The sequence below is a fragment of the Elephas maximus genome, chromosome 4, assembly GCF_024166365.1.
Source record: "Elephas maximus indicus isolate mEleMax1 chromosome 4, mEleMax1 primary haplotype, whole genome shotgun sequence".
Classification (NCBI taxonomy): domain Eukaryota; kingdom Metazoa; phylum Chordata; class Mammalia; order Proboscidea; family Elephantidae; genus Elephas; species Elephas maximus.
The window spans coordinates 9,476,454-9,499,481 of NC_064822.1; the positions used below are offsets into that span (position 1 = coordinate 9,476,454).

The window sequence follows — 23,028 nt, forward strand, 5'->3', positions numbered from 1 at the left end:
AGCACTGGAAGAAGTTAAGGTGGCAGCTAAGTCTTCAAATAAATGACTTGGCTGCAGCAAAACTCAGGCATCAATTCATAGCTTTTAAGGTACGAGACCAGCTCCTCTAGGGCAGTGCTGCCCAACAGAAATGCAAGCCACATATGTAAGTTTAAATTTTCTAGTAGCCACTAAAAAAGAAACAGTGAAATTAAATTTTTATTGTATTATTTAACCCAATATATCCAAAATATAATCATTTCAAACCAAAAACCAAACCCGTTGCCATTGAGTCAATTCCCACTCATAGCGACCCTATAGAACAGAGTAGAACTACCCCCGTAGGGTTTCCAAGGAGCGGCTGGTGGATTCGAACTGCTGACCATTTAGTTAGGAGCCAAGCTCTTAACCTCTGTGCCACCAGGGCTCCCTAATCATTTCAAGATGTAATTAATATAAAAAAGCATTGAGTTATTTTACAATATTTTTTGTCCTAACTCTTGAAATCTAGTGTGTATTTTATAACCATGCTGTTGATACCGTTATTCCCATCGAATTGGTTCCGACTCATGGCGACCCCACATATGAGAGAACAGAACATCCTTGATTCTGCATCACCTTCCTGATTGTTTTTACATTGGAGTTCATTGTTGTGACCATTGTATATTTTGAGTATCTTTCAACATGTGGGCCTCATCTTCCAGCACTGTATCAGACAATATTCTGTTCTGATCCATAAGGGTTGCATTGGCTAATTTTTGGAAGTAGATGGCCAGACCTTTCTACTATGTCTTAGTCTACAAGCTCTGCTGAAAACTGTTCACCATCGGTGATCCTACTAGTATTTGAAAGACTGGTAGCATAGCTTCCAACATGGTGAATTTTATGCTTCTAGCACATCTCATTTGAATTATGGTGTTGGCAAAGAATATTGAACATACCATGGACTGTCAGAAGAGCAAATAAATCTGTCTTGGAAGAAGTGCAACCAGAATGCTCCTTAGAGGCGAGGATGGCGAGACTTCATCTCACATACTTTGGAGGGACCAGTCCCTGGAGAATGACATCATACACGGTAAATTAAAGGGTCAGCAAAAAAGAGGAAGACCCTCAAGGAGATGGACTGACAACAGTCAGTGGCTGCAACAATGGGCTCAAGCATAACAAGGGTCATGAGGATGGGGCAGAGTAGGGCAGTGTTTCATTCTGTTGTACATAGGGTTGCTATGAGTGGGAACTGACTCAACTTGATGGCACCTAACAACAACAGCACATCTTAGTTCAGGTTAGCCCATTTCAAGTGCTCAACAGCCACACGTGGCTGCTGTACTGAACAGCATAGCTCTGGGGCTTCAGGGGCCTGACCATGAATGCCAGTAATAGCTAGGAAGTAGTATGAGAATTATGCTGGAAAATTGGAGAAATCCAACTGTCTCTGGATCATTTGAAGCTTGTGTTGAGGGAAAGAGGAGGAGGTAGAAAAAGAATTTTTTAAAAACTCTTTTAAAAAATATTTATTTTGGTGGCAATATACACAACCGAACATCTATTCATTCACAATTTCTACATGAACAGCTCAGTAACACTGGTTACCTCCACTGTGTCACCATTCTGTCTCCACCCATGTTGTTTCATCATCATTAATTTAGGCTCCTGCCCCTTAAAGTTCTCATCTGTGCTTTAGATCAGCTGCTGCCAGTTCACAATCATGTAGATAATTCTTCATAAGAGCATTATGCTTGAGGCAAACATTCTTTATTAATGGGGTTAAACTGTTGTTTAGTTTAATGAAGGCTTCATGGGATAGTTTCAGGTTAAGGTTTAAATATTATTTCCAGGGAGAAGGCAAAATTTAAGAGAATAAATACTCTAACTAGGGGTTCTACAAGTTCCCAGAGCTGGTCCCTGGCATATCAGACACTATTTGCTATCAGACTCTGTTCCAACCTCTTCCAAACAATTGTCCTGTGGCTCCAGAGAACCAGAGGTGGGAGATTAGAGACAAACCTAGGCATATGGGAAACAAGCAGAGGAAGCAAGTCAGGAGACAATGGGCAAGAAATGACCCTTTCTACAACAGGGTCTGCACCAGGATGTCAAGGGGAGAGAAATAAGGTTGCTTGGGTAGGTGGAGGGAGGACTAATTTGGGAGTTTTGTTTGAGGCTATAGTTCCTCCTGAAGACAGATAGAGCTAAGATAAAGATGGGAGCTTGGAATGCAAGCTGGGCCTCACCCTGAGGGAGGTCAACCCACAGGAAGGGAGGAAATATTTGCAAATTCTCTGTCTGATGAAAGTCTTATATCCAGAACTGTATTAGTTTCCTGGTGCTACCATAACAAATTACCACCAACTTCGTGGCTTACAATAATAGGAACTTATTCTCTTGTAGTTTTAGGGGCCAGAAGTCCAAAATTAAGATGTCAACAGGCTGTGCTCTCTCCAGTCTTCTTTGTCTTCCAGCTTCTGGTGGCTCGAGGCTTTCCTTGACTTGTGGTCACCTAACTCCAGTTTCTGCCCATCTTCACGTGGCCTTCTCCTCTTCTCTCTGTCTTGTCCTCATTTGTCTCTTACAAGGATACTTTTCAGTAGATTTCAGAACCACCGATCATCCGGGATGGGGATTGGGAGGTAGACATATCTTTTTGGGGGCCACCATTCAGCCCAGTACACAGAATATGTAAAGAACTCTTGCAATTCAGTAACAAAAAAATAATTAACTCAATTTAAAAACTGGGCAAAGTATCTAAACAGTCATTTTTTCAAAGAAATGGCCATATAAATGGCCAATAAGCACATGAAAATATGTTCAAGATCACAAACCATTATGAAAACATAAATCAAAACCACAATGAAATAGCACTTCGCACCCACTATGATGGCTATAATAAAACAGAGATAATAACAAGTGTTGGCCAGGATATTTACCCAAATGAGTTGAAAATGTATATCTACCTAAAAACCTGCATGCAAATGTTTACAACAGCTGTATTCATAACTGCCCCAAACTGGAAGCAACCCAGATGTCTTTCAATATTTGATGGATAAACAAGTTGTGGTACATCCAAACAATGGACTATTATTTAGTGATAAGAAGGAATGAGCTATCAAGCTATGAAAAGACATGGAGGAACCTTAAGTGCATATTGCTGAGTGAAAGAAACCAGTCTGAAAAGGCAACATACCATACGATTCTAACTACATGACATTCAAGGTCCCTAAACCCCAAAATCCATTGCCATCAAGTTGATTTTGACTCATAGCGACCCTATAAGACAGGGTAGAACTGTCCCATTGGGTTTCCAAGGCTGTAATCTTTACAGAAGCAGACTGCCACGTTTTTCTCCAGTGGAGCAGCTGGTGGATTCAAACCACCAACCTTTTGGTTAGCAGCTGAGTGCTTAACCATTGCGCCACCAAGGTGGTGCAAATAAGGAGTCCTGGGGGTACAGTGGGAACCCTGGTGGTGTAGTGGTTAAGAGCTTGGCTGCTAACCAAAAGGTCAGCAGTTTGAATCCACCAGCAGCTCCCTGGAAACCCTATGGGGTAGTTCTACTCTGTCCTATGGTGTCACTATGAGTCGGAATTGGCTCGACTGTGGTTTTGTTTGTGTGTGGGGGGGATGCAACGGTTAAGCACTTGACTGCTAACCAGAAGGTCAGCAGTTTGAACCCACCAGTGGCTGTGTGGGAGAAAAGACCTGGTGATCTGCTCCCATAAAGATTACAGTCTAGAAAACCCTATGGGGCAGTTCTACCCTGTCCTTACAGGGCTGCTATGAGTTGGAATTGACTTGATGGCATATAACAACAGATGGCACAGTTTGTCCTCGAGGCTGGCCTTTTGTACCCACCCAGTGGTATCACACACACAAAAAGGCCTGGTGATCTGCTTATTCTAAGACTACAGCCAGGAAAACCCCATGCAGCAATTCTGCTCTGTAAACATGGGTAGCTATGAGTCAGACTCGACTTCAAGGAAACTGACAACACATGACATTATGGGAATGGCAAAACTATAGACACTAAAAAGATCAGCTGTTTCCAGGGACTCAGGAGGAGGGAGAGAAGAAATGGGTGGGACAGAAGACATTTTTAGGGCAGTGAAACCACTCTGTATGATACTGTAAGGGTGGACAGACAACATCATGCATTTGTTAAAACCCATGGGGATGGTACACCACCAAGAGAAGCGCTAACGCAATCTATGGGGTTTAGTCGATAATGTGTCAATACTGAGTCATCAGTTGTAACAAACGCACTGCACCAGCGGAAGATTATTCTAACAGGAGAAACTGTACGAGAACTTCCCTTACTACTTACAGGTTTTCAGTAAACCTCATACTCCTAAAAAAAAAAAAATTATTTAAAAATAAAAGCTTTGGGGGTGGGCAGCAAAAATAAATAAAAAACTTTCAGTGTATGGTATGTAAATTATGTCACAATGAAGTTACTTAAAAAAATGAACAGATTGGAGACCAACAGTTATTAGTGGCTACTTGGAGTGGGAGGGTGAGGGTGAGAGGGGATCTTTCTCTGGGAAGTAGTGCAATCGTGAATAGCCATGGGAAAACTGGCATTGATGAAGGGGAGTGGTTACACAACTTGACTGATTAACTGATGTCACTAAGTTGTACGCCAGAAAAAGGGCAAAACGGCAAATCTTGTGCAATATATTAAAACCCAGTACCCAGCAATATATTATTTTTAAAAAACCAAAAAATAAAGGAAGAAAAAAAAAAAAAGAGGCTGCAGTTCTTGATACTACTTAGATACAACCAAACACCTCATGCGATTAGTTCTCTTAGTTTGGAGGAATTAAGGTCATGGCTTTGTGGGGCTGTCTGATCAATTAACCAAAAATTTTTAAATAAAAATAATATTTGCATCTTTGGTGAAAGCTTAAACACAACATTAGGTTCTCATTTAACAATTCGGGTACAAATCGTTCAGTGACACTGGTTACGTTTTTCACAATGTGTCAGTATTCTCATTATTTCCACTCTGATTGCTGTTTCCATCATTCCAGCTTCCCCGTCCCCCCCCTTACCTTCTTCTCTTTGCTTTAGTGTAAGTTGATCATTTGTTCTCACGTAGGTGATTATCTAAGGGAGCACAATTCTCACAGGTGATACTGTTTATGAGCCAATCTATTACTTGGCTGAAAGGTGACCTCCAGGAGTGGCTTCAGTTCCACGTTTAAAGAGTATCTCAGGGGAACAGTCTTGGGGGTTCCTCTAGTCTCTATTGGTCCAGTAAGTCTGGCCTTTTTTTTTTAAAGAATTTGAGTTTTGTTCTACATTTTTCTTCTATTCTATCAGGGACCATCTATTATGTCCCTGGTCAGAGTGGTCAGTAGTTGTAGCCAGGCACCATCTAGTTCTTCTCATCTCCGGATAGATAAGGCTGTGGTTCATGTGGGCTATTAGCCCTGCAGATGAGTTTCTTCTTTGAGTGTTCGGTTTACTTCTTTCTCTTTTGCTCCAGATGAGTACAGACCCCTAGTCATAGCTTCCTAATACTGTTTTCAAAGTTTCTATTCTACCCCTTAGTTTGGTGAGTAGCGCCTGGAGTCTTACAAACCCGTGAGCAGCTATGCAAGATACAATAACTGGTCTCTACTTACCTGGAGCAGCAGAGGTAGAAGACCCAGGAATGGAGCAGGAACTGGATTGCAGGTCCACCCACCTATATGAACTGCGGCCTCCTTTGTCATGAGGCCAGAAGAGCTGAATGGTGCCTGGCTACCATGGCTGAATGTTTTGATTAAGGACTGATTAGAAGAATCCTGATCAAAAACGGAAAAGAAAGTAAAACAGATCTCCAACTTCTTACAGAATCTAAGTTTACTGAAACTGTTGAGACTGGAGAAACCTCTGAACCTACTGCCCTGAAAAAAATCTTTAAACCTTGAACTAAAGCTATCCCCCGAAGTCATCTTTAACATAGACAACAGTTTAGCTAAATTAGTAAAAAACGTTTGCCTTGAGCATTGTGCTCCTTTAAAGAATTACTTTATATGAGATCAAACTGACAACAGCAACGTTAAAGCACAGGTGAGAAGTTCAGGCAGTGGTGCGACTAAGTCCCCGGCAGTGAAATGATACAGGCGGGGCGGCGAGATGGTGACACAACGTGAAGGATGTAACCAACGTCACTGAAACGTACGTGGAGAAACTGTCGAACAGGTGAATGTTCTGCTGTGTGTACTTTCACCAAAATAATAAGAAAAATGAACAGAGTCTCAGGGCACCTGTGAAATAACATCAAGCAGTTTGATACTTATGTTAACTGGACTCTAAGAAAGAGCGGGGGAGGTGGGTAACAAAAAAAAATGGCTAAAAAATTGCAAATTTAATAAAAACAATCAACCTCAGAACCAGAAAGCTCAGAGTTTCAGGAAGAATAAGCACACACATGCATCCCGCAAACCCAAGTATATCATAGTCAAATTGTTGAAAACAAGTGATGACAAAGAGGACATCTTAAAAGCAGGCTGGGTGAGGGGAAATACATCACATACAGAGAACAAGGATGAACTGTAGCTGACTTTTCATGAGATATGCAAAGAAAATGGAATTACTCTTTAAAGTGCTAAGAGAAAAAAAAGTCAACCTATAATTTTATCTCCAGTGAAAATATTCTTCAAAAACAAAGGCAACTCAAAGTTTCACAGAAACCAAAATGGAGAGGCTTGATCGCCTGCAGACTTGTATGCACTTCAGTAAATGTTACAGTTCTCAGGCCAAAGGAAAATCTTACTAGATGGAAACTCAGATGCACACCAAGGAATGGAGAGTACCAGATATGGTCAACACGATGGTAAATATAAAAGAATTTTTATTCTCGTTTTAAAATTTCTTTTAAAAATTGAGCGTTCAAAGCAAAAAAAAAAAAAAAAGCACAATGTATTACAGCGTTCATAACATGTAGAAGGTACAATGTATAAGAACTGAAAGGACAAGGGAGGAAAAATCCAAGTACAATGTTAAGAGTCCTACATTAGACATGTAACACTTTATTATTACGTGAATGTAGACTGGGGAAGTTATAGGTCCATAGTGTAAACCTCGGAACAATCATTCATAATTAAAAGAGGAATAGCAGTCTCTCCCATTCTGACCTATGCCTGACCCTGCTAGATGACGGACTTTGCCTTATCAAAAGTTAAATCTTCTATTTCTGTTCTTGGTGAGCCCAGATGGGTAAACAAGGTAAAGAAGGTTTGGCATGACTGAGACCGGACTTCTTCAGGCTGTTTAACTTGGGGACAGGTGGTGAATTCTGAGTAGTGAGGAAGAAAAGCCAGCTTCCAAGTGGGCCTTCTGCCAGACGCCCAGCGATGATAGCTGCCCACTTCGTACTCCCTCTTTGCCCTCTTCTCCCCAAGTGAAATGTAGCTGTCCTTTGCACCATCCTGTCGGCCTTACTCCCTGCTTCAGAAAGTGAAATTATTCCACAAAGCTATCAGCGGCTGTATTGGTTTTACTCGTGGATAGAAAATGTGCTGTCCACCCCCCTCCTTCCCTCATGGCAGCAGCATTCTGTCCCTGAGCTGGACCTCAGAATCCTTCTCAACGGTGTTCCAGGTCCAAAAGCCTTGACAGGCACTTAAGTCTACTAGTCATCCTTGCTTTCTTATGGGAATTCTCATTCTGACAGAGAATCCCCGGGTATAATTCTTAAGAACAAAACCCTTATAATGGAATTTTAGGTGTATCCGTAGGTGATAAAGAGAGGTATTTATAGGTAGCAGGCAGGCTTGGCACTGTTCCGATTACATCATTTAAGTGACTGCAATCGCCCCATTTCTTAACACCTTATAAACCTGTCTTTGTGACTGTTTACCTTACTGGACTATGAGTTGCCTAAGAGTAGGAACTGTATCTTATCCATTTTGTATCCCCAGCGCGCCTGTTATTCGAGAACTGTTTCTTGAATAAATAACTTGTGTTAGTCAAGGTCAAGTGCCTATCAAAAAGTAAAAAGGCATTAGCCAAAATAACTTCTGTGCCAGGTCTTGAGTATAGTTTGCTTGCCATCAAGTACTAAAGGGAGATACCATTTGAGGGGAGGTCACTGGGAAGCAACAGGGTAACAGGCATTGGCGGTACAAGAGACAAAAGGGCCTTGGTTACTCTACCCCTGCTTTAGGAACGCTTGTGCAACACACAGGGGCAACTGGCTGCCAGGTAATAAGGGCAGATACGCTCTCAACAGGTTTTTTCTCCCAGACGCTACCCATTTTCCTTCTTTTGACCAATGGTCCAGGTCCTGGGCTAATTCTACTCAGTGGTTTTGTGTGTCCCCAGGAGGTGATTCTAGGGGTTTTGCAAGTAACTGATTCATTGTTCATGGATATGAGTGTGGCTGATATAAGAATGCAATTATGACCTGCCCTGATTGAATTAAGGTAGTGTATTCCCATTGATGGCGTAGTGGTTAAGTGCTACGGCTGCTAACCAAACGGTCGGCAGTTCGAATCTGCCAAGCGCTCCTTGGAAACTCTGTGGGGCAATTCTACTCTGTCCTATAGGGTTGCTATGAGTCGGAATCGACTCGATGGCACTGGGTTTGGTTTTTTGGTTTATTCCCATGGATGGGAAACCCTGATGGAGTAGCGGTTAAGTGCTACAGCTGCTTATCAAAAGGTCAGCAGTTCAAATCCACCAGGTGCTCCTTGGAAATTCTATGTGGCAATTCTACTCTGTCCTATAGGGTCGCTATGAGTTGGAATCGACTCAACAGGAACGGGTTTGGTTTTTTGTTTTTTTTTTGGTTTATTCCCATTGATGAGTCAGAATCGACTCAATGGCAATGGGTTCGTTTTTTAAATTCTGATTTGTTTTTATGTGATCTTATTTTTATAAATTGAATCACCATAAGCTAATACTAATATCTCCTAAGTTTTAAATATTGTGGTTTCGTATTTCATTGGGAAAAAAAGCAACTACTGATAAAAAAGTTTGAAGACCTTTGACTTAGCTAATCCACCCAAGACGAGACGCTGCTAGTTCCTTATTTACTTGTTTATTGTTGTTAGCTGCAGTTGGGTTGGTTCCAACTCATGGTGACCTTATGTATAACAGAACACAACACTGCCCGGTCCACTTACCTCTTTACAATGACTAAAACCTTGAATAGCAGTTATGGAGAAAGACGAAGGGAATTAACTCCCAAATGATTCTATTCAAAGGGCAGGGTGGTATATGAGTAGCTCCAGGTTTACGTTTACTAATCAGGCTAAACCTTTTGAGGCCAGGGCCTTGGGCTTCAGTTCTCACCTGCCCCCTGGCCAGTCCCCATCCTGGGCTAGGTCTGCACACTGGGACTCCTATGTGACATGAGGCCAAGTGCCCAGACTATTTCTTGCACAGGGCTTTTCCCCAATCTTGTTGCCTGTTGTCTTAACTCTGGACAGAAGGGCTGGGTCCCACAAAATAACGAGGCTCCCCTCACTCCTTGATCTTTCTTCTTAAAGACTAGAACTAGTCCTCAGCAGTCAGCTCTCAGCTTGCTTTAGAGAGTGTAAGGGAAAAAAGCAACACTAGACTCCCCTTTCTATGAAAAAATTTGCAAGAGATTTGCCCTCTCAGTATTCTGAGGCTCCTCTTCCCCCTTCCCCTGGGGCTGGGGCATGGAGTTGGGGTGGATACAGCTTAGAGGGGACCTCACAGACTCTGGAATCACAACTAGGTTCAAATCCCCAAGTAGGCCATTTCTCAGTAGTTTGACCTTAGACAAGTTTACTTACGGGAGTTAAAGTGTCTTTAGTCGTAAACTAGGAGATAACAATCTAGGCTTACCCGTTGCTGTCGAGTTGATTCTGACTCATAGTGACCCTACAAGACAGAGAACTTCTCCATAGGGTTTCCAAGGAGTGGCTGGTGGATTTGAACTGCTAACCTTTTGGTGAGCAGCTGGACCCTTAACCACTGCACCACACATAGGCTTTGATGCAAAAAATACTTATTACAGTATATAGGATACGGCACGTGTTCAATAACATCTTTCATTACTATCGTTTGGTACCACATTGCCTCTGCTAAGAGTTGGTCATTTTTCTGCAGTGTTTCCTAAAGTGTCATGGCGCGTCAGGCAGGTGGGTCTCTGCCCTGAGGAGTCTGCAGTGGGCAGGGCTAACACCCAGGTAAATCACCTGGCTGGGCTTTAGCACTTTTTTTTTCTCCCCAGGTCTGTAGATGCAATAGTCACACTCCTGAGTAAGTCCAAACAGGATATGGTGGGAAAGTCAGAGAGGTAGTGGTGGGGGCAGGAGATGTCACTGCAGACCAGTGGTTGTCCCACCCTTTAGTAAGGATCTCTAGTTACCCTGACACCCAGTAATGTCTTCCCTCACCTTCAGATGCTCTTCCTAGATGCCAGATGACCTACCGGAACAGGAAGCATGCAGACAGCCATGGTCTACTGCCTTACAGACAGAGTCCTAAGTGCCATCTGTCTCTCCTCTTAAGTCCTCCAACCCATAACATTACTATAAATATTAGAAGCTTTATGATTAAATAAAGATTATCCATAGCGCTTATGTGCCCAATTGGGTATGCAATGCACACATGGCTCAATGACTGGATGCTAACCTTCACGTAAACTAAACCAGTTGCTGAGGAGTTGATTCCAGCTCACGGTGACACCATGTGTATCACAGCAGAACTGTGCTCTGTGTGGTTTTCAGTGGCTGGTTTTTTGGAAGCGGACTGGCAAGCCTTTCCTGCGAGGCACCTCTGGGTGAACTTGAACCTTCAACCTTTCCATTAGCAGTTCAGTGAGTTAACCATTTGTACCGCTCAGGACTCCATAAAGGGTCCGAATTACAAAATGGCAATCAGAGCAGACAATATGGTAAGTCTCCTCCCAATTTTCAGACATCCTACCCACAGACTGCAGCCCAGAAAAATCTAAATGTACCCATTTACCAGCTTGCAGTTTGCTCCAACCTTTCCTGAAAAGCAGAGTCTGTGCAGCCCTAGTAAAAAGAGCATTATTTGGTCATGTCGCTTTTCACCCTTTCCCGTCTACACTCCCTTCTGCATCTTGTCTGCACCACCACCTATCCCAATGAATGGCGTCAATGCAGTTTTAGAGCACAGAACTCTCTATGTGGACTAATCAAAGTACTGTATAAACATTACTGCAAAATGAAGAGACAGCAAAGGTTAAAAAAAAAAAAAAAGCCTGGATGTCAAGAATTAGATAAAATAATGCTTATAAAGGCTCTGGCAAGGTGCCCACACATTGCCGAGGCAACTTCTCTTCCCTTTTAGGTTCCAGGTCTGTCACTAACTAGTACCAAGACCTTGGGCAATTCGAGGCATTTCATCTCTCTGGCCTCAGTTTCCTCCTATATAAAATTAAAAGGGTTGAATTGTGTTTTTTCCTGTTCAAAACTTTTTTTTTTTTTCCTCTCCCCTTAGCCTCTCCTCATGAAATCTTTATTGACTTATTTGGAAAAAGGGGGGACGGTCGTACCTGCCACCTTACAGTCTCCTTAGGCTCTTCTCAACACAACAAGTAAGTCTTTCTAGCCTGCGATGGCTGTCATGGTGAGGGATGGGAATCATTTATTATTTTTTGAATGTCTTTGTGTCAGGCACCTTCACATACTTTCATCTTACCAGTCTCAGTTCAGACCCTATTCCCGACACGACAAAAATCCACAGTATTTAAAAAAAATAAGTTGAAGAGTTGTGTTAGTTTACTTTCCTCCACCTCACATTATTCACCTCCAAAGAACTCAAAACACTCTGCAGCTATAATTCGACATTAATATGGCCCTAAGGCCCACCAATTCCTCAGCAAAGCTCAAAACAGAAAGCAGAACTCCCAAACCAAGGTCCAGCTTCCTTTCAAACGCTTAAAAAAAAAAAAAAAAAAAGGCGGGGAAGGGGCAATTCTCCTAGGTGCGGCTAGCGAAGCTCCTACTGCATACCAGGGCTGCATCCGTGTCCCCCACACCTTTCGCGCACTGTGCAGCCCCCAGCCTCTTCCTTCCAGCCCGCTGACCCGGCTCAGGGCCCACCTTGGGCGGGACCCCGGCAGGCCGCAGGCGCTGGGGGCACAAGGGCCCCCATACACACCTTTCGCCCTCTTAGGAAGCCCGATGCTCCCCTAACCCGGGAAGGAACTGAGGCAGCCGAGACCAGGAAATGAAAGGGCTGGAGAAGCTGAGCTCCCAAACCACAGCTCCCGGCGCCTTCCCAGCGCCCGAGCGAGGCGCAGCCCGCCGGCCGCCGACCCCAGCCGTCCCCGCTCTCGGCCCCGGCCGTTCCATCTGCTTCCAGGGCAGCCTCCCAGCGAGGAAGGAAGGGGCGGCGACGGGGCGGGGCGCGGCGCGGCGGGGAGGGGGCTGCGCGGCGGCGCGGGGGCGCCTGGACCCTCCCTCGCGGGCCGCTGCACCTCGCCGCGCCGGGGCGGACGGGGGCGCGGCGGGGCCGCGCGGGCCGCGCCGACGCTTCCTCCGCCGGGCGCGGAGACGGCGTTACCACCCACTTGAACCGGAACCTCTTGCAAAAGGCAGCCTCGGGGTTGCCGCCGCCGCCGCCGCGGGGGAAAGCAGCCGCCCCGATTGGGAAAGTGCGCGGGGAAGGAGGCGGCGCGGCGCGCCGGGCTCGCCATGGCCGCGGCGGGATGACCTAGGCCCGGCGGCCGCAGTCGCGCGTGCAGGCGGGGCCGTGCGTTCTCCCGCCCGGGACCGGGGCCCGGGACGCGCTTGCAGGCGGCGTCGTGGACGAGCCAGCGGGCAGGCAGGCAGGCAGGCAGGCAGGCAGGCGCGCGTGTGAGGCTGAGGGGAGCAGCCTGGGCCGCCGCCGCCGCCCGCTCGTCGCCGCCGCCGCCCATGGCTAGGCGCCGCCGCCGCTGCTGCCGCCGCTGCCGCTGCCGCTGCTGACCCGGGCAGCTGGGCTGCGGCTTCCGTCTCCCCACCCCTCGGCGGGGGCGAGCCTCTCCCACTCCTCCCCGCCCGCCCCCGCCCCGCCGCCCCGCCGCCCCGCACCCCGCCCGCTCCCCGCCGCCCTCGCCAGGGCGCCGGGGAAGTGGAGGAAGGCCCGAGCGAGAGGAGGAGGAGGAGCCGGGGGGCCGCCGAAGATGGGGAACACTACCTCGTGCTGCGTGTCGTCCAGCCCCAAGCTCAGGAGAAATGCCCACTCTCGGCTGGAGTCCTACCGGCCCGACACGGACCTGAGCCGCGAGGACACGGGCTGCAACCTGCAGCACATCAGCGACCGGGAGAACATCGACGGTGAGCCGCGCGCGGGCCGGGCCGGGGTCGGGAGCCGCGCGCCCCGGGAGGCGACGAGCGCCCCTCCCCCGCCGCTCGCCTGGCACCCCGTAAGGGCGCCCGCCCCTCCCCCGCCGATTCCGCGGTGCTCCCACTGCACACCCAGCTTCTCGCAGTTTTCCTGATTTTGCTTTCTCAGCCTTCCCCGCGCGCTCTTTCCCGTGGATGCAGTAGAATTGGTTAAACGTGCGCATATCGGGGTACTGGCTTCCCCGTAACCGAGATGTTCCTCTGGTCCCCGGGGCGAGCCGCTGGGCTCTGCAGCATCCGGACGCCTCCGCCGTCGCCGGGTGCTGGGCTGCGCCAGCGAGTGAGCGGCAGCAGGGAAACTTTCCGGCCCGGCGGCTCCGGGAGCACCGCGGTGCGGGCTGGTCCATGCCGGTCGCGAGGACCGGCGACGTGTGGGTGACATCAGCTGGTCCTTCTCGAGACCCGGGGGCGGATTGTCCGTGAGCGCGGCGCTTACCTTCCGTGCTTACCTGATCGTCTGCAGTGAGCAATTTCACCACATCATTTAAAAAAAAAAATTCTGTTGTGCTTTAGGTGAAAGTTTATAGCCCACATTAGTTTCTCATTCAAAAATTTATACTCAGGTTATTTTGTGACGTTGATTGCAATTCCCTCCGCCCATCACCCTCCTTTCCCTTTCCACCCCAGGTTCCCCATGTCCATTCATCCAGTTTTTCTGTTCCTTGCTGCTTGCCTGTCTTTGCTTTTGGGCAGGTGTTGCCGATTTGGCCTAGTATACTTGATTAAGACGCATGTTCCTCACGTATGTTATCGTTTGATTTATAGGCCTGTCTGACTTCTGGCTGATAGGTGGACTTAGGTAATGGCATCATTTCTGAGTGAGCTGGGTATCTGGGGCCATAGTCTCAGGGGTTCCTTCAGTCTCTGTCAGACCAGTAAGCCTGGTCTTTTTTTGTGTGTGTGAATTTGAATTTTGGTCTACGTTTTTCTCTTGCTGTCTGGGGTCCCCTATTGTGATCCCTGTCAGGGCAGGTTGGGGTGGTAGCTGGGCACCATCTAGTTCTTCTGGGCTGCAGCTGGTGGATGCTGTGGTTTCTAGGGTTCATTAGTTCTTTTGACTGGTATTTCCCTTGTCTCTGGTCTTTTTGTTGTTGAGGTGTATTCTACACGTTTTAAAGGTTAGACCTTTGTCGAATGTATCATAGCCAAAAATTGTTTCCCAGTCTGTAAGCTCTCTTTTTACTCTTTTGGTGAAGTCTTTTGATGAGCATAAGTGTTTAATTTTTGGGAGCTCCCAGTTATCTAGTTTATCTTCTAGTGTTTGTGTGTTGTTAGTTATGGTTTGTATTGTATTTATGCCGTGTATTTAGTCCCTAGCACTGTCACTATGTTTTCTTCCATGATCTTTATTGTTTTAGGTTTTATGTTTAGGTCTTTGATCCATTTTGAGTTAGTTTTCATTTATAGTATGAGGTAAGGGTCCTGTTTGATTTTTTTTATGTAGATGGACATCCAGTTTTGCCAGCACCATCTGTTACAAAAATTGTCTTTTCCCCATTTAATGGACTTTGGTTCTTTGTCAAAGTTCAGCTGACCATAGGTGAATGGATTTATACACTACATCTTTGATGTGGTGAAACCCATGTGAAATTGTTCACTACAAATTAGAAAGTAAGCACAAGTAAGCCCATGCTTACCTTGCTTACTGGATCATCCGCCCCTGCCAGGGACTGTAAATTTGAAAAGAGGCCTTGATTCTGTAGGAAGGTGCTGTGGGGTTGTGAGACAGGCAGATGCCAGCCATAAGTAGAAACAGAATCTTTGATGTGGCGACAAAAACCTGAAATGTTTCGTGACAGATGATCTGGTAAGCAGCCAGTGCTGGGGGCGGGGCGGTAGGAGAGCCTGGGATTCCAGTTACTGTTTTAACATAGCCACAAGTCAAGTTAAACTCACAGGCAAAAAGGGTGAGTGGGGTTGTCCTTCAAAAATCGAGGGTAATAGATGATCCTTGGCGTAACTGAGAAGTAAATTCCCATGTTGGGATCCTGGTCTCTGCCTAGAGTTGGAGAACAGCGTTGTTCTGCATTAGCTCCCCAGAAACTTAAAAGCTGACCCTAGTTTGGCTGTCTCTCCACTTCCCCCCCAATTCCCTTTAAATACTAAAATAATTAAAAAAAAAATTTTTTTTTTTTTTTGGAGGGAGATGGGGTGGTGGGTGGGGTCAAATAGCTTCACCTGAGAATGCTTTGAAAAATCTCTTTTAGAATATTATCAGGATGATTTGGAGAGAGTTTTGAGTTAAATCACTGAATGCTGTTTAAAAGGATAATGAGAAGGAGTATTTGCATGGGACTTAATTACTGTCTGTGAATTTCTGCCTGATGTGGGTGACTTTGGGTTTGGACTAGAGCTTGTAAAGAAATTAAAGGACTGTTCACTGTGTCTAGTAATGTTTATTTTATTGGGTTCAGTATTTTTTTAAATATTACTTTATCAGTAAACTTCTTGACTTAATAGTGTCTTAGATTGTTTACAGTTCATGCTTAAAATACAATTTCGATAATTCTTGACTTAAAAAATTTAAGTCAAATATATTTTTATGACAACTTGATTGTTCTTTCTTTTAAACTCAAAACTCTCCTCACAGTTTACTTAGTTGAGCTAATCTGAAGGATGATTTCCATGTGAATGGATTGACACAACTGTCTATGTCATCATTCATTCCTGGCAATTTTAGGATCCAGATTCCCTCTGTTGTGGAAAGCCAAATTTAAACTGTACCGAATGAAAGAATTTTCTCATTGCTTGGCCCACTAACTAAGTGATAACTTCACCTCTATAGGAGAACACCTTTATTAAATGAGTAGCATACATAGAGAGAGAGACTAATATAACACCTGGTTTATAAAAAAACAAAAAGCCAAACCTGTAGCTGTCTAGTTGATTCCGACTCACAGCAACCCTAGAGGACAGAGTAGAACTGCCCCCATAGGGTTTCTGAGGAGTGGCTGATGGATTCACACTGCCCACCTTTTGGTTAGCAGCCAAGCTCTTAATAACTGTGCCATCAGGGCTCCTGCCTGGTTTATAGTAGGTGCTCAACTTTTTACTTATGTTAATAGAAATGTGACATTTCCACTGTTACTTCACACTTCCTTTAAAAAACTCTTTAGATGTCTTTTATGTTGGTGCTTGGTAAAGTAGAGGGTCAGTGAAAAAGAGAAAGACCGTCAATGAGGTGGATTAACACAGTGGCTGCCACAGTGGGCTCAAGCCCAGTGATTGTGAGGGTGGTATAGGACCCAGCAGAGTTTCGTTGTGTTGCACACGGGGTTGCTATGAGTCGGAACTGACTTAATGACGCCTGACAACAACAAGAAGGATATTAAGAAACGGGTCTCTTTTGATCACTGCTATAGCCCAAATCAGGAGCCCTGATGGCGCAGTGGTTAAAACACTCTGCTGCTAACTGAAAGGTTGGTGGTGCTTTGTGGGAGAAAGACATGGCATTTTGCTTCCTTAAAGATTTACAGCCTTGGAAACCCTTTGGGGCGGTTCTACTCTGTCCTGTAGAGTCGCTATCAGTCGGCATCTACTCAGTGGGTTTGGGTTTTATAGCCCAAATCATCTCAAAAGAATGTCTAGCAGTAATAATCATTAAAGTATTGTGTTTTAAAGTAATGAACGGATGAATAAATGAATTTATTATGGAAAAGGATTACCCAGTCCTATGCAATGCTGACAGGCGAGAACGTTTGGAGATAATTTCTCCTTTATGTTGTGCCGTGATGTCTGGCGGAGGCTTTATATTTTAGATGGATTTTAAAAAGAGAGAGAAATGCAAATGAAAGGAAGATTCCCATTTCTTAGAGTCAGGCTGCAGGCGATTATTGACTCTAGTAAGGAAATGGAAAAAAAGTAATTGTAACTAGCTATTTGGCACTGGGGCCTTGAAGGATTTTGTAGAGAACAATAGAACACTATTCTGTGTTCTTTCACTTAAAAGAATCCACAGTTTCAATCATGAAGCATTTTTGAAAGAACGTTTGGACGACCACAGGCTCTTGTTTTGCAGATTAAGGGTAGCTTGAGGGAGTATAGAGCAGGACACAGAAGTTTCATTTTATTTGTTTTGAGTTCAGGCTGCAGTGTCCTCTTCTTGCGCCCAGTTCGCCTGGTGACGCTAGTCTAAACCCAGAAATACCAATTAACTGTTTAAATAATGTTTTCTCTGTTTCTCAAATTCTGTAAATAATAATTCTAGAATTTACCTAACCAGCGGTTCTCAGCATTAGTTTTAATTAAACCAGCAATGCAGGGCTGGGCTTTGGCATCAGTACGTTTTTTCTAAAGCTCTCCAGGTAATTCTCATATGCAGTTAAGGTTGGGAACGCCTGGCTGGGTAAATCTTGATGGTGTTACTTGTTGTTCAGGGTTCTTTTTCGGTAGAAATTCATTCAGCGTCAGAGGCTGGGAGGACAGATTTGATTTACATATATGTTGTTGTTAGCTGCAGTTGAGTCGATTCTGACTCAATGACCCTGTGTACCACAGAACGAAACATTGCCAGGTCTTGCGCCATCCTCACAACTGTTGCTATGTTTGAGCCCATTGTTGCAGTCACTGTTAATCCATCTCCTTGAGGGTCCTCCTCTTTTTTGCTGACGTTCTACTTTACCAAGCTTGGCGTACTTATCCAGGGACTCGTCCCTCCTGATTACATGTCCAAAGTATGTGAGACCAAGTCTCGCCATCCTCACTTCTAAGGAACACTGTGGCTTTACATCTTCCAAGACAGATTTGTTCGTTCTTCTGGCAGTCCATGGTATATTCAGTATTCTTCACCAATATCATAATTCAAAGGCATCAATTCTTCTTCAGTCTTCCTTATTTGTCCAGCTTTGGCATGCGTATGAGGTGATTGAAAATATCATGGCTCCGGTCAGGTGCACTCCAGTTCTCAAAGTGACACCTTTGCTTTTCAACACTTTAAATAGATTTTTTTGCAGCAGATTTGCCCGTTGTAATATGTCGTTTGATTTCTTGACTGCGACTTCCATGGCTGTTGATTGTGGATCCAAGTAAAATGAAATCCTTGGCAACTTCAATCTTTTCTCCATTTATCATGATGTTTATTGGTCCAGTTGTGAGGATTTTTGTTTTCTTCATGTTAAGGCGTAATCCATACTGAAGGCTGTAGTCTTTGATTTTCATCAGTAAGTGCTTCAAGTTCTCATCTCCCTCAGCAAGCAAGGTTCTGTCACCTGCATGTTGTAGCCTGTTATTGTGTCTTTCACCAATTCTGATGCTGCGTTTTTCTTTGTAGTCCAGCTTTTTGGGTTATATATATGTATGTATGTGTGTGTATGTATACACACACACACCCCCGCTGCCACCAAGTCGATTTCAACTCACAGTGACCCTATGGGACAGAGTAGAACTGCACCACAGGGTTTCCAAGGAGCGACTCGTGGATTTGGACTGTTGACCTTTTGGTTAGCAGCCAAGCTCTTAACCACTTTGCCACCAGGGCCTTCTCTCTGTCTCTCTTTGTATATACATGAGTATATATATATATATATGCACATACATACAAATATGCATATACTTGTACACATATACATACATATATTTAAATTCTGATTTATATGGATTTTTAGATTATTAATAAACATTTTAAAGCATCTTGAGAATTCATGATTCCAGTATATAGCAAAAACTGAAGTGCCCAAGTACCATTTCGATCTCTCTTCTATCATGAAAATACCCCAGATGACTAGAATTGATGTTCATCTGGTATTGAAAGGTTCAGAGAAGTTCATGGGATTTGGCTGGAAAAGGAAAGAAAGGTCAATTTCTTTAAATCCTAGAGATACGTGCATATGTATCCATATGGCCCCGTGCCCAGCACAGAAGGGGATAACTTTGTGTGGTGGAATTTTGGTGACTTAAGTTATGGTGTTGTCTTAGTTATCCAGTGCTGCTATAACAGAAGTACTACAAGTGAATGCCTTTAACAAACAAATTAATTTTCTCACAGTTTAGAAGTCCTAATTCAGGTTTAATTCAGGGCACTGGCTCTAGGGGAAGGCTTTCTCTGTTGGCTCTGGGGGAAGGTCCTTATCCCTTCGGCTTGTTTCCTGATTCCTTGGAGGTCTCCATGTGGCTTCGCATGTGTCTTCCCCCATCTCTGCTCCTCTCGCTTGCTTGTTTAATCCCTTTTATATCTTAAAAGAGATTGATTTAAGGCTCCCAATCAAAAATCTGTTGCCCTTGAGTCGATTCTGACTCATAGCAACCCTGTAGGACAAAGTGGAACTACCTCATAGGTTTTCCAAGGCTGTAATCTTTATGGAGGCAGACTGCCACATCTTTCTCTTGTGGAGCCCTGGTGGGTTGGAACCTCTGACCTTTCCATTAGCAGCTAAGTGCTTAACCACTGTGCCGCCAGGGCTCCTTGATTCAAGGCACACCCTTCACTAATCCTGTGTCAATAACATAAAAGAGAAAACCCATTCCCAAAGGGGATTATAACCATAGGTGTCCTGATGGTACCGTGGTTAAGAATTTGGCTGCTAACCCAAGGTAGCCAGTTTGAATCTACCAGCCACTCCTTGGAAACTCTATGAAGCAGTTTTACTCTATCCTGTAGGGTCGCTATGAGTTGAAATTGACTCCATGGCAATGGAGTATAGGGGTTAGGATTTATAACACATATTTTTGGGGTCCACAATTCAACCCATAAAAGGTGGTTAGGCCTCTTTGGGACCTAATGGCAACTTACTATGTCTTTGTTCTTAGTCTACTTTAATGTTAGGTTATTCATGTTTCTGAAATTTGTATTAGACTCATCTGCTCCCCAGGCGATCATTGGGAGTTTGAGAAATAACAAAACAGTAATCACAATGATCATATTTGTTGCGTACATTTATATAATGTTTACTCTATGCCAGATGCTGCTTCCAGTGGTGTACATCTATTAATTCACACTCAAAATAACCGTATGAGAAAGTAACATTATTCTCCATACTGGAAGACACACTGAGGCATAGTGAGGATAAGTGACTTGCCCAAGGTCGCACAGCTAGTAAATGACAAATGGAAACTTTCCAACATTAACCAGTCTGTGGTTGCCACTTGGGGTAGGGTGTCTGTTGCAGCCATCAGATCCGTAGTTTCTCAAAATAAAAAGTTCCTGTATTTGCAGCAGTTATTTAGTCTAGACTAACCTGATTAGATATTTTGGTGGGAGTTAGGAGTGGGCTAAAGAGAACTGAAAATGTTATGAGACCAAGTAAATCTGCACAGCACTGTCAGTTCTGGGTTTTGTCTCAACATGATTGATGGCAACTTCATCCGTTATAGCTTAGTTGTCAGTCATCCTTGACAACTCAGTTTCTTCCTCATCCCATATCCAATCTGTTAGGAAAGCATGGCTCTGTCATAAGAATATATACAGAATCTGACCAGTCCTCAAACCTCCCCTGCAGCTCTTCTCTGCTAGGCCGCCAGCATCTCCTGCCAGCTTCCTGACTGGTCTCCCTTCTTTCATCCTTGCCCCCTACAGTGTTCTCAACATAACAACTGGAATGGCGTCCTTTGAAAACTTTAAAACATTACTCTGCTCAAAACCAGCATTGACTCCTCATTCCACATGAATAAAACCCATTTCCTTACAGTGGACTCCAAGGCCCTGTGTGGTCTGCCTGCCTTCCTCACTCACTCACTAGCTCCTGTCACACCAGCCTTCTTCCACACTGTTCCTTGAACACTCCAGGCACACTCCCACCCCAGGGTCTTTGCTGTATCCCTCGCCTGGAATGTTCTTCTCCATGTATCTTCTTGGCTAACTCCTTCACTGCCTTTCATCTTGGCTCAGGTCTCACCTTAATAATTAACTCCTTCACCGCCTTCCATCTTGGCTCAGATCTCACCTTACTAACTCCTTCACCGCCTTCCATCCTGGCTCAGGTCTCACCTTAATAACTAACGCCTTCACTGCCTTCGATCTTGGTTCAGGTCTCACCTTAATAACTAACTCCTTCACCGCCTTCCATCTTGGCTCAGGTCTCACCTTAATAACTAACTCCTTCACCACCTTCCATCCTGGCTCAGGTCTCACCTTATCGGTGAGATCTTCTCGATCACCTGTTTAACTCTTTTCTCTCTAGCCCTCCAGGACTCCTCGCTGATTTTCCCTACTAGCTTGCAAGCTCTGATAGGACTGGGATCTTCGCTTTTCTTCACTGATGTAACCCAAGTCCATAGAATAGTGCCTGATACCTTGAAGATGCCCTGTGCATATTTGTTGAATGAGTGAAGCTTGCCGTTTAAGGACTTGTGAGTCAGAGCATCATTTTGTGTGTGTGTGTGTGTGTTGAGTGGGGAAAGCAGAATGGAAGGAGAGCATGAGCAGGACTTGTCATAAGGAAGGGAGAGTGGATATGAAACGATTTGGTTTCTTTGAGTTTTAGCCCAATAGGTAGCTGATAGGGTGAAGTCTTGAACATGAAACTTAAAAAATGTTTTAAAACATAACAAAAGAAACAGAATATCGAACCCAAGCTGAAAGGAAACCCTTCAATGGAAATCTAACAATGTGAGAGGTTTAGTCTTTTTTCCATCTGTCTTCCTTATCAATGGCCTATGCCCTGAGGTACTGTAAGAAACAAAATGAGGCTAAAATTCTTAATAAACCAAAAATACTAGAGGAATAGATGTTGTTGATTTTCTTGTATTAAAGGTGAAGTGTGTTCCAGGATATATGGCAAACATAGCCAGAGAAGCTAGAAGCCTAACAGGCTTATCCTAACAAAGGTATCAGTGCAGTGTTAAGGCAGTACTGGAGAATAACTGGAAAAAAGGCCCGGTCTTTTCTTACATGGGTCAGAGGACAAAGGAGCCAGAGAACAAAGGAGCCGTTTAAAATCTGAGTATCTGTTGTAGTAGTAACTTCAGTTATTACCCTTGGTTTTCTGGGTATCCACAGTCTGTTTAACTTCATGTCTTCAGTGTTTTTTTTCTTGGGTCTCTGTCCCGCATTAACATTTCCAGTCTTGGGGGCAAAACCATGCTTGCGGGCTTTGATTCCAGACCATTTATTAGCCCAGCTGTTTGCGAGATGTGGAAAGAAGCTCCATCCAAAAAAGCCTGGGCTGTCTGCATGTTAGCAGTGTTGAGAATTGCATTTTAAAGACTTGTTGTGGAGCCTCTTATCCAGAGCACTGTTAGGACTCTGTGGCCTCTCCACTTCCACTTGTGTGAGTATTTTCCTTTCTAATCTAGAGTCATGGAGCCATTTGGTCCCATACCCTCAGTTACAATAAGGAAACAATCTCTAGGGAGTGAATCCTCTTGTCAGGTTATGCAGATAACGGACATAGTTGTGGAATAGACTGTGTGTTAACGCTGTGCCAGGTACTGTGCTAATTATTTGACTTGCATTATCTTTTGGAGTCTGGGGTTAATGCGAATGGTTAATGCGCCAATGGTTAATGTGCTTGGCTGCTAACCAAAAGGTTGGAGGTTCGAGTGTACTCACAGGCACCTTGGAAGAAAGACCTGGTGATCATGTCCACAAAATCAGCCATCGGAAGCACAGTGGAGCACAGTTTTACTCTGACCCACGTGGGGTCACCACGAGTCGGAGTTGACTTGACAGCAACTGTTTTGTTTTTTTTTTTTTTATTGTCTTTTCAAATCTTCTCATCATTGCCCCCATTTCATGGTAAGGAAATTGAGCCTTACTCAAGTTTCCTCAGCTCGTTAGTGGCCCGGGTCAGAT

At 44.6% G+C, this 23,028-nt stretch overlaps 2 protein-coding genes across 2 annotated transcripts in view; both read left to right on the forward strand.

Annotated features, from left to right (window-relative positions):
- The window catches only part of CREM (cAMP responsive element modulator), a 477,898-nt gene that overhangs the window by 296,578 nt on the left and 158,292 nt on the right, over positions 1 to 23,028 (forward strand). The window lies entirely within an intron of this gene.
- Positions 12,963 to 23,028, forward strand: part of CCNY (cyclin Y) — a 258,996-nt gene continuing 248,930 nt past the window's right edge. The window contains exon 1 of the mRNA XM_049885058.1: positions 12,963 to 13,232. Coding sequence (XP_049741015.1) covers positions 13,079 to 13,232 — 154 coding nt within the window. The 5' untranslated portion in view covers positions 12,963 to 13,078. The remainder of the gene's footprint in view (positions 13,233 to 23,028) is intronic.